General features: G+C 46.8%; 1 protein-coding gene across 1 annotated transcript in view; it reads left to right on the forward strand.

Annotated features, from left to right (window-relative positions):
• The first annotated feature begins 8802 nt into the window (after positions 1–8802).
• Positions 8803–11432, forward strand: part of CPZ (carboxypeptidase Z) — a 27748-nt gene continuing 25118 nt past the window's right edge. Inside the window, exons 1-2 of the mRNA XM_015829274.1 lie at positions 8803–8902; positions 10744–10953. Coding sequence (XP_015684760.1) covers positions 8818–8902; positions 10744–10953 — 295 coding nt within the window. The 5' untranslated portion in view covers positions 8803–8817. The remainder of the gene's footprint in view (positions 8903–10743; positions 10954–11432) is intronic.

Here is an 11432-nt window from a genome sequence, read left to right on the forward strand (position 1 = left end):
TTGCTTGTTTTCTTGCAGACGTTTCATTACCCAAACTAGGTAACATCATCAGTGCTAGAGGAGAGTTGGGAGGAGAAGAAGAAGGGAGGAGGAGGAGGAGGAGGAGGAACACAGGCAGTCCTCGCAACCGTTCATTTAGTGACCATTTGAAGTTACAACGGCAGTGAAAAAAGCGACTTGCGATCGGTTTCCCACACTTACGACCCTTACAGCATCCCCAGGGTCAGGCGATCCAAATTCAGACCTTTGGCACAACTGACTCCTATTTATGACCGCTGCTGTTTTCCCAAGGTCATATGATCCCTTTTTGCGACCTTCTGACAAGTAAAGTTCAATGGGGGGGGAAGCCAGATTCTCTTCACCACCGGGTTGCTAACTTATCGACTGCAGCGATTCACTCAACACAAAACTGTGGCGGGAAAGGTCGTAAAACGGGGCGGAAACCCACTTGACAAATGTCTCACTTAACCCCAGGCAGTTTGCACGTCAAATTGCGGTTGGTCGTAGTAATCATATACCATTTGTTTTCCCCCCCCCCCAAAGAGTATCTTACTCCATCAGCGCACAGCCCTAGTATACAGCCTCTTCCTGTGAAGAAAGGGAGCAGGGTGCGATTTCCGCCTCTGCCCGAGCATGTGCTGAGTGCATTGGGACCTCTCTGGCTCAGAGGGATCCCCAGTGAACCACAGTGATGGCCCAAAGCTGTGACGGATCACCAAAGGGCGCCCTTTCCCTCTCGCCTCCTCTCCGCTTTTCCCAGCATTCCCTTGATGGGGTAGAGTCGGCCTTAGAAGCCCCCAGCCCGTGTTTTCCTGGTGAGAGGGAAAGGGCCAGGGGGTCTGCCACCCTCTCTTCTTAAGGAGGCCTCAGTAGGCTTCGTTCCTGGGCAGAAGAGGGCTCAGCTGGAGGGCCTTCTTGACCACGTCCAGGTCCAGGAAGCTGCCTCATAAGAGTCCGGATGGAACAAACTAGAATAGAGCTGGAAGGGACCTTGGAGGTCATCTATCTAGTCCAACCCCCTGCTCAAGCAGGAGACCCTAGAGACCATTCCAGACAAGTGGCTGTCCGGTCTCTTCTTAAAGCCCTCCAGGGATGGAGCACCTCCAACTTCTGGTGGCAAGCTGCTCCACTGGTTAATTGTCCTCACTGTTAGGAAATTTCTCCTTAATTCCAGGTTGCTTCTCTCCTTGATCAGTTTTCACCCGTCGCTTCTTGTCCTGCCGTCAGGTGCTTTGGAAAATAAATTTGAACCCCTCCTCTTCTTTGTGGCAGCCCCTCAAATACTGGAAAACCGCTGTCGTGTCCTCCCCGGTGTCTTCTTTTCTCTAGACTGGCCGTTCCCAAATCCCGCAGCCGTTCTTCCTATGTTTTACTCACCAGGCCTTTCATCATCTTAGTTGCTCTTCTCTGCACTTTTTTTTTCAAAATCTCAGCATCTTTTTGGGGAACGTGGTGACCAAAACTGGACGCAGGGCTCCAGGTGTGAACTTACTAAGGTTTTACAAAGCGGTACCAATACTCCACAGCCTCTACCTGCAGCTACGGCTCTCCTGGCTGAGACGTGGAAGGAAGACCCCCTTCCAAACTGATAAGCTGTGAAGAGGAAATATCTCCGTTCTCCCATTATTATTATTATTATTATTATTATTATGGATCATCGCACAGTCAGCCAGATGTTCAGACTGGATTTAGCATTTTTGTCTACCTAGCGAGTCCTTTCCCAGGACCTGGGATAGGCAGATGTGGATGTTTGATGGTATTACAGATCTCGTCGCAGGATGGAAGCAGTTCCTAGTAAGGCCGCCTTTTGCAATTGACTAATAGCGAATTTGTCAATGCCAATGGTGTTCAAGTGGTGCTCCAGTTGTTTTGGGATTGCACCTAAGGCACATATTACTGTTGGTCCTACCCTTGCGTGCTTTTGCCACAGTCTTTCTATTTCTATTTGTAGGTCTCTGTATTTTGTTATTTTCTCCAGTTCTTTCTCGTCTATTCTTCTGTCTCCAGGCACTGCCACGTCCACTATCCAGACTTTTTTGTCTTTCTTATCGACAATTGTTATTATTATTATTATTATTATTATTATTATTATTATTATTATTATTATTATTATTATTATTATTGAGACCAGCTTCGCCTCGCCAATGGTGCCCCTAGCTTGATGCACCCCTGATGATGCAGAGCTGAGGCCCCTGGGGTTTTTCAAAGATGCTTGAGGTCAATATTCCCCCCCCATCTCCCATGGCTTGGCAGAGGAAGGGGGGAGGCCAACGTGGGTCTTTTCCTGGACTTCAGCCCCGGTCACTTCCAGTGGATGAGCTGAGACTGAGAGAGTCGTTTCCTTTGTCTGCCTTTTCTGGGCAGGCCAAGCGAAGCAGCTCTTTTGGGGAGAGGTTTCCTCCCCTTTTGGGTGGACCCAAGGGGACAGTCCTCCTTCTACCACCACCACCCCCATCCCCGCCGCGGATTCCTCCCGGTCATTAATCTAATTGTTGCGGTTGACCAGCAGCAGAAATAACAATGGCTTCCTGGAGAGTTTAGGGCTTCCCCTTCTCTTTGGAAGACAGTTGCCCCCTGCTGGGGAGCAACAGTGGCGCCTCTGGCACGCGCACACACACACACACGCACACACACAAGGTCGGGGTGTGGGGGGCACATGAGGGGTCCCCCTGCTTCGCTTCTCTGTTTCAGCCTGGCCTCCTGGGATGAGCAGTTTGGTAGCCCTGGAGGAGGAGGAGAAAGGCGACGGCTTTGGCAACCCTTAGGAGACAGGATGCGGCCCCCTCATTTGAAAAGAACAATAGAGGAGCGCTCAGCTCTCGCTCTCTCTAGTCTCTCTCTTTTTCTCTCTCTCTCTCTCCTCCACACTGTTGGAGAAAGATATGACACAAGGCAAGGGAAAAGGTCAACGGCGTCTCTTTCTTTCTTTCTTTCTTTCTTTCTTTCTTTCTTTCTTTCTTTCTTATTTTTACTTACTTACTTACTTACTTACTTACTTACTTACTTACTTACTTACTTACTTACTTACTTACTTACTTACTTACTTATTTGCATGAATTCTATTGCAAAGTACCAGCCATTTGGTTGCCAAATTTTAAGCACAGGAAGCTGCTCCTGGATGGCTGGGGCACCTGATGGGACATCAGTGGATGTCTTTCCTACTCAAAGTCTCAGACAGATGGGTCATAGACAGACAGACAAACAGAGATGGATGGATAGATAGAGAGATGTGATAGATGATGATGATGAGAGATGGATGGATGGATGGATGGATGGATGGATGGATGGATGGATGGATGGATGGATGGATAGATAGATAGATAGATAGATAGATAGATAGATAGATAGATAGATAGATAGATAGATAGATAGATAGATAGATAGATAGATAGATAGATAGATAGATAGATAGATNGGAAGAAGCTGAAACAGTTTACGTCCAGGATGTGAGGGGTCTGTAGATATTTTCACAGCCCTCTTTTTGACCCGTACAATATACAGGTCCTCAATGGAAGACAGTCTGGTTGCAATAAGGATCCTTTGCTATTCTCTTTAGTCTGGCTCAAGCAACTTAACTTGCTGCAAGACACTCATATTGTGCTACCCTCCCCGTCACCACCCCTCCCCATTTCCCTCTCCCCCCCATTTTAAGTTACAGAGTTTTCAAGTCACAGCTATGGTTAGTTTGTGGTCTCTTCATGGTCTGCCGCATGCTTGCTCTCCATCCTGGGAAGAGAAAGAAGTGCAGAATTAAAGCGAGCGAAAAATAACGTCAGACATATTGGTTTAATTTCTTGGTGTGTCTGAGAGGCATTCCAGAGTCCGATGCTCGGGGTAAATCTCTTTCGGGTGCCCCAAATATCCTCTGTCTTCCCAAAGCTGAGTTTCCATTCTCTCTGATGATGCTCTATGCTCTCTGACCCTCTTAGCGCCCGTCCATTCAGGGGTAGTCAACCTTGGCTCTTTTATGACCCGTGGACTTCAACTCCCAGAATTCCTGAGCCAGCATGGCTCAGCTTGGAAACCTCTCCCTTTCCCCTCAGCATGGCTGGCTCAGGAATTCTGGGAGTTGAAGTCCACGAGTCATAAAAGAGCCAAGGTTTGAAGACCCCTCAGTTAGAGGAACATATGAAAGCATAATTAATGTTAATTAATGTAGACTTTATTAGTTTAGAGCAGGGGCAGGCAACCTTGGCTCTTTTATGACTGGTGGACTTCAACTCCCAGAATTCCAGAGCCAGCATGGCTCAGCTTGGAAAACTCTCCCTTTCCCCTCAGCATGGCTGGCTCAGGAATTCTGGGAGTTGAAGTCCACGAGTCATAAAAGAGCCAAGGTTGCCTACCCTTGGGTTACACGGAGTGTGTGTGTGGCACCGTCCGCCATTGTTGAATAACTTTTTCATTACAAGCAGGCCTTGACGTACGAGCACAATTGAAGCCCCCAAATTTAGGTAGCTAAGTGAGAAATTTTTAAAGTGAGTTTCCCTCCCATTTTTACGATTTTTCTTGCCATCATCGTGGCAGAATAGAGCTGGAAGAGACCTTGGAGGTCTTCTAGTCCAGCCCCCTGCTCAAGCAGGAGACCCTATACAAGGGGTGTCAAACTGCCGGTCCGCGGGCCGGTTGCATCATACGGAGGCTGCGCCCACCCCAGCTCTGGCAATGCAAAAAAAGTCACAATATGTCGCGTGACATGGCGAGTTTGACACCCGTGCCCTATACTATTCCAGACAGGTGGCTGTCCAGTCTCTTCTTAAAAACCTCCAGTGATGGAGCACCCACAACTTCTGGTGGCAAGCCATTCCACTGGTTAATTGTTCTCACTGTTAGGAAGTTAGGATAGGTTAGGTTAGTCTAGGCCAGGGATAGGCAACCTTGGCTCTTTTATGACTCATGGACTTCAACTCCCAGAATTCCTGAGCCAGCTGTGCTGAGGGGAAAGGGAGATGTTTCCAAGCTGAGCCATGCTGGCTCAGGAATTCTGGGAGTTGAAGTCCATGAGTCATAAAAGAGCCAAGGTTGCCTACCCCTGGCCTAGAGGAACATATGAAAGCATAATTAATGTTAATTAATGTAGACTTTATTAGTTTAGAGCAGGGGTAGGCAACCTTGGCTCTTTTATGACTCGTGGACTTCAACTCCCAGAATTCCTGAGCCAGCCATGCTGAGGGAAAAGGGAGAGGTTTCCAAGCTGAGCCACGCTGGCTCAGGAATTCTGGGAGTTGAAGTCCACCAGTCATGAAGGGGCCATAGTTTCCCCATGCTGGCTCAGGAATTCTGGGAGTTGAAGTCCACCAGTCATAAAAGAGCCAAGGTTGCCTACCCCTGGCCTAGGTTAGGTTAAGTTAAGTAAGTTAAAAGTTAAATTAAGAATAAGCTCAAAGGCACACTTGAAAGGCCCAGACAGGGTCAGCTTCTTTTCATTCACATCCTCACAAAACTGGGAATTCACTTGTGAACATCTCTGGTTACTGAGAAAACGTTTTCCCACTAGAGGGGAGCCGAGATCCATGCTTTGTTTCAGCTCCGCTTCCGGAGATTCGGCTTCTCCTTCTGGTTCAAAAGCCAATCACCTGAGAGTACTAACTCTGATGGGAATGGCTGTAGCTTTGACCGCGTGGAATCATGCCTACTCCTGGGATGCTCCTGGTTGCTGGCCAAATGAGAACGGTTCCCCCTCAGTAGTCTCCACTCAGAGTGGAAAGTATGGGGATCAGAAATAATTGATCAGGGGGAGGGCGGAGGTGTCAGCCTGGAAGGCAGCACCGTCTCCCCTGCCTATCTTTTCATGAAATTTAGCAACAGGGGATCAATAAGAGGAAACTGAAGACTCTGGCAGCTGTTGTCTCTGCCACCAAATGGAATTTGCTCACAGTAGAAGGAGTTGACTTCAGGTTGAGGAGGAATTGCTTAAGTACTCGCTCCTCTGTCTAGTTTAATGAAGAGAAGGACGAGGGGGGACATGATAAGAAGCGTTCGAATATCTCAGGGGTTGACCCAAAGAATAGGGAGTCAAGCTCTTCTCCAAAGCCCCTGAAGGCAGGACAAGAAGCAACGGATGGAAACTAACCAAGGAGAGAAGCAACCTAGAACTAAGGAGAAATTTACGGAGAGTGAGAACAATTAACCGATGGAACAGCCTGCCTCCAGAAGTTGTGAAGGCTCCAATACTGGAGGTTTTTAAGAAGAGATGGGACAACTATTGGTCTGAAATGGTATAGGGTCTCCTGCCTGAGCAGGGGGTTGGACTAGAAGACCTCCAAGGTCCCTTCCAACTCTGTTGTTCTGTTTTTCTAACATTATAGGTGTCTTATTTGGGCATGCCAAGGAATGTGTCGGGTGGGCAGTCTTTCCCCGTGGATCCAGCCGTAGCCGGTTTGCTCTTTTGAAGGGAGAAAAACAAGGGAGAATTAGGCCACCAAGCATTGCATGATCAGTCCGAGAACACAGCAAGTGTAGTTCCCAGGATGTCTAATCCCTGGATACTCCTGTGTGCCCAGCCCAGACGGTCAACACTAGCAATTGGACAGCACTCTGGAAGTTCTGTCAGGACGGAGATAGACGGAATGGAATAGAATAGAATAGAATAGAATAGAATGGAATGGAATGGAATATGAAATAGAATAGAATAGAATAGAATAGAATAGAATAGAATAGAATAGAATAGAATAGAATAGAATAGAATAGAATAGATATTGGAGAATATAAGAATAGAATAGAATAGAATAGAATAGAATAGAATAGAATAGAATAGAATAGAATAGAATAGAATAGAATAGAATAGAATAGAAAATATGGAATGGAATGGAATGGAATGGAATAGAATAGAAAATATGGAATAGAATAAGGAATAGAAGAGAAGAGAAGAGAATGTGGAATGGAATAAGAATAGAACAGAACAGAACAGAATAGAATAGAATAGAATAGGGAATAGAATGAGGAGAAGAGAAGAGAAGAGAAGAGAAGGTGGAATGGAATAAGAATAGAATAGGATAGAATAGAATAGAAAATATGGAATAGAATAAGCAATAGAAGAGAAGAGAAGAGAAGAGAATGTGGAATGGAATAAGAATAGAATAGAATAGAATAGAATAGAATAGAAATTCTTTATTGGCCAAGTGTGATTGGACACACAAGGAATTTGTCTCCGGTGGAAAAGCTATCAGTGTACATACAAGCAATAAGTGATAAATCCTAATCACAGTCATCATAGCAATACATTAATCATAAATCATAAGGTACAACAGTTAGGGATAGTCATAGGATACTAAAATAAGCCCTCAACAGAAATAGTACTAGGATACTAAATAAAAACAATATAAATCGTAAGATACAAGCAACAAAGTTTATAGTCATAAGTAGTTTAGGGGATAGGTGATAGGAGAGTTGACAATAATTAATAATATTAATACAGCCTTATGAGATAGTTTGACAGTGTTGTGGGAATTAGTTGTTTAGCAGAGTGATAGCATGGGGGGGAAACTGTCCTTGTGTCTAGTTGTTTTGTTATGCAATGCTCTATAGCAGGGGTCTTCAAACTTGACCCTTTTATGACTTGTGGACTTCAACTCCCAGAATTCCTCAGCCAGGCGTGCCTGGCTGAGGAATTCTGGGAGTTGAAGTCCACAAGTCATAAAAGGGCTGAGTTTGAAGACCCCTGCTCTATAGTGTCGTTTTGAGGGTAGAAGTGGAAACAGTTTGTGCCCAGAATGTGAGGGCATCTGCAGATATTGTCATAGCCCTCTTTCTGTAAACAGGTCCTCAGGAAGAAGACTTGGAGAACGAGAAGAAGGCCTGGACCACAAAAGCCACACTGTTTGGCACCTGGTCAGAGGGTGGAGTGCAGTGCTTGTCCAGTTGTCTTGATTGTATGATTGTCAACGCTGCTAGCATTGGATGTTTTTGCTTTGACAACATATGGAGATGCAGCCATTTTCCTTCTTATGTTTTACACTTATAATCAGAGTTAGAATTAAATGATACTGGGGGGGGGAGGAGGAGGACTGTGCATGGGAGTTTAGTTAGACATAACAATACTGGACCTAGTGTGGGAACCAAGGTTATTGAAATAAGAGATGATAAGAATTGGCCCGGGCTGGAGAACTGGAAGGGAAGCCTGCATTTCAAACTAATTGGAGAATTTGATTTATGACTGTTAATTGGGGGAGGGAATTGTGCTTTGATACTATGTGCTCAGGGGAGGGGAATTTAGTTTTTGGCTTTGGCTATGTACGTGCCGATGCTATGCTTCTCGAATAAAGATTTTTTAAGGTAAACAATGCCTGGAAGTTCTTTGAAGAGTTTCATCCGTCGGAACCATGACAACGATTCAGAGAATTCTCCAGACCTTGTGGTTTTATTGATTAAATAATGTTTCTCGTGAATAAGATCAACTCCCAAACTCACACCGTCGGACACACCAGCATCTGACAAACCATTGGAAATATATCGATAACTCTTGTTGTTAGTCTTTGTCTGCTTCCAGGTAATTCTTGATCGATTATTAATAACTTCTCCTTTCTTCCAGCAAACTGCGTGGACATCGGCTTGGGCTCTTGTAATGATGTATCTTATTCAAAAACGACGTATCCCAATTTACTGGATCAGAAAACCCGAGAGGCGATCGAATTCAGCTCCGAATACGTCTTGGTGAGTGTCCTCCACAACCTGCTGCAGGGAGAATGCAATCCTGACTTGCGAATCTTGAGTTGCTCCATTATGGCCCCGAAGTGTGATAACGGCACGGTCGTGAAGCCTTGTCGAAGGGTGTGCGAAACCCTGAGAAAAAATTGCCTGCCGGCCTTCGACGCGATTGAAATGGCCTGGCCGTATTTCCTGGACTGCGACCGCTTCTTTGTGGACGAAGCGGAAGGATGCTTCAATCCGCTGGAGAAGCTGCGAGGTAAGAGGCCAAGCCAGGTGGGTCTCCACGCTTGGGAAGACTCGATGCAGTTCCTTCCGGAAGTGATTTTGACCGGACGCCAAGATTTAGTTTGAATCCTTGAATCTAGGGAGTTGACTTTAACTTGAGTTGACTCCCAAGGTGAATTGGTCAACCGACTTGCCAACCTTAACTCTTTAAGAAGGAAATCTGAGAAGTTGGTCAACAATCAGACGTTAAAGGTCTATGGAGATTCCCCGTCATCCAGGTTAGGGTTGTCCCAACTGGACTTTCTTGTTTTTCTTTGAAGACATTTTGCTTCCCATCCCAGAAGCTTGGCTGGATGGTGGGGAATGGAAGGATTTATACTCCTTGCAGACAGCTGGTCATTTGCCTCCTTTTAGAGAGTCGTTGAGGCCACTTGGAGGTTTATCTGTGTCCTCAGTAGTGCTTTTTCAACTGGACTTACTTGCTTTTCTTTGAAGACATTTTGCTTCTCATCCCAGAAGCTTCTTCAGCTCTGACTGGAGGGTGGGGAATGGAAGGATTTATACTCCTTGCAGACAGCTGGTCATTTGCCCTCTTTTAGAGAGTCGTTGAGGCCACTTGGAGGCTTATCTGTGTCCTCAGGGTCACCCGAGTGGTGCAAATGGGTGTGGAGCCTTCTTGGCTGCAGGATATTTTCTGCCCTGGATCCCTTCCCTGTTGGTGACGGGCGCAGGCTGTTTGGGATGAGTCTGTGTTGGGAATGAGGTAAAGGCCTCAATGACTCTCTAAAAGCATGCAAATGACCAGCTGTCTGCAAGGAGGATAAATCCTTCCATTCCCCACCATCCAATCAGAGCTGAAGAAGCTTCTGGGATGAGAAGCGAAACATCTTCAAAGAAAAACAAGAAAGTCCAGTTGCCTCCTGAGAAAGCACCTTTGAGGCAATTAGGGGTTGTTGGCCATTGTACCAATTGACTGCTTATTGATTTAACTGGTGCCAACTCATCTTGAAGTAGCACCAGCCCGTCCGATCGTTGCAAACCAGTTGTGAAATGGAATAACCACGTCTAGTGAGGGACGAAGGATGGAGAGCTCCTTCAGCTTGGTTAGCAAAATCCCAATGGGTCCCAGTGCCTGTCAACGGGCGCAGAATAACACGCTTCCACCTGCCCTCTCCCACAACTTTTTTTTTTAATAACCCAATCAGGACCCACTGAACAGGACCAGAAGCATTTTAGGGAAAGATCAGGAAAGGGTGGGAGGCAGGATGGGCCCAAGGCTCTTCATTTGAGGGATCTGCTGGAAGTTAATACTCTTCCCCCTCCTGTAACACCGACTTTGAGGAATGACGTACCCTCCCTGTGCAGTTGATAGATATTCTATTCTTGACCCCGGGTTGAACAAGCAATGTTGTTGAAGTATCTGAACCCAATAAAATGCACCTGCTTATTGATTTAAAGAAGAATGTCTTGAGTTCCTGGTTTTGTTCTTTTTATGTGGCTGAGAAGATGTGGTTTTAATGTTAGTCGCAATGGGATGGGGTGGCATTTTAAAGGATGAGACGTAAGAAGGGGGAGTCCATTTTTTTTCACCCTCTGCCAGGGATCCATCCGGCTTTCAGAGGGATCCCATTCTTCGGTGGGATCCTGTTCTCCAAACCTGGGTTGGGTCGTGTGCAAGTACTCAAGGAAGATGGTTAGGTGTTTTGGTGTTTTGAGGACAGGTTGACCTCAGGGTGACTCTAAAAGAGAATCTTGGTTAAGGTTGTCCCAACTTTGGCTAGCAGGGGCAACAGGGGCAACAGGCTGTTGTTTGTGAAAGGCTAACTAACCGTGATCTGCCTTGAAATCTAAACCCACCTTGCCTCCCTGAAGGGGAAATAGAATTTGCCGAGGAGGCCCTGAGGGAAGCGCCGGCCTCCATTCGGTTCGCCCACCACTCCTTCCCACAAATGGTGAAAGTTCTGAAGAAGGTGGTCTCCAGATGTCCCCACATCGCCCGGTTGTCCAGCATTGGACGCAGCTTTGAAGGGAAAGACCTCTTCGTGGTTGAGTTCTCCACCAGCCCCGGGAACCACGAACTGCGTGAGCAAGACAAGGATGCTTGAAATGCATTCGCCTGCACCTCTGGTCTCCTCCTCTTCCTCTTCTTCCTCCTCTTCTTTCTCCTCCTCCTCCTCCTCCTCCTCCCCTTCCTCTTTCTCCTCTTCTTTTTCCTGCTCCTGCTCCTCCCCCCTCCTATACCTGCTCCTCCTTCCTTCTCCCCCTCTTCCCCTCCTCCTCTTCCTCCTTCCCCTCTTCTTCCTCCTCCTCTCCCTCCTCTTCCTCTTCCTTCTCTCTTCTTCCCCCCGCCTTCCCCCTCTTCCTTCTCCTCTTCCTCCTTCCCCTCCTCTTCCTCTTCCTTCCCCTCTTCCTCCTCTTCCTCCTTCCCCTCATCTTCCTCCTCCTCTCCCTCTACTTCCTCTTCCTTCTCTCTTCTTCCCCCACCTTCCCCCTCTTCCTTCTCCTCTTCCTCCTTCCCCTCCTCTTCCTCTTCCTCCTTCCCCTCTTCTTCCTCCTCCTCT

Source organism: Protobothrops mucrosquamatus, unplaced genomic scaffold (assembly GCF_001527695.2).
Source record: "Protobothrops mucrosquamatus isolate PMUCROS unplaced genomic scaffold, P.Mucros_1.0 scaffold5729, whole genome shotgun sequence".
NCBI lineage: Eukaryota > Metazoa > Chordata > Lepidosauria > Squamata > Viperidae > Protobothrops > Protobothrops mucrosquamatus.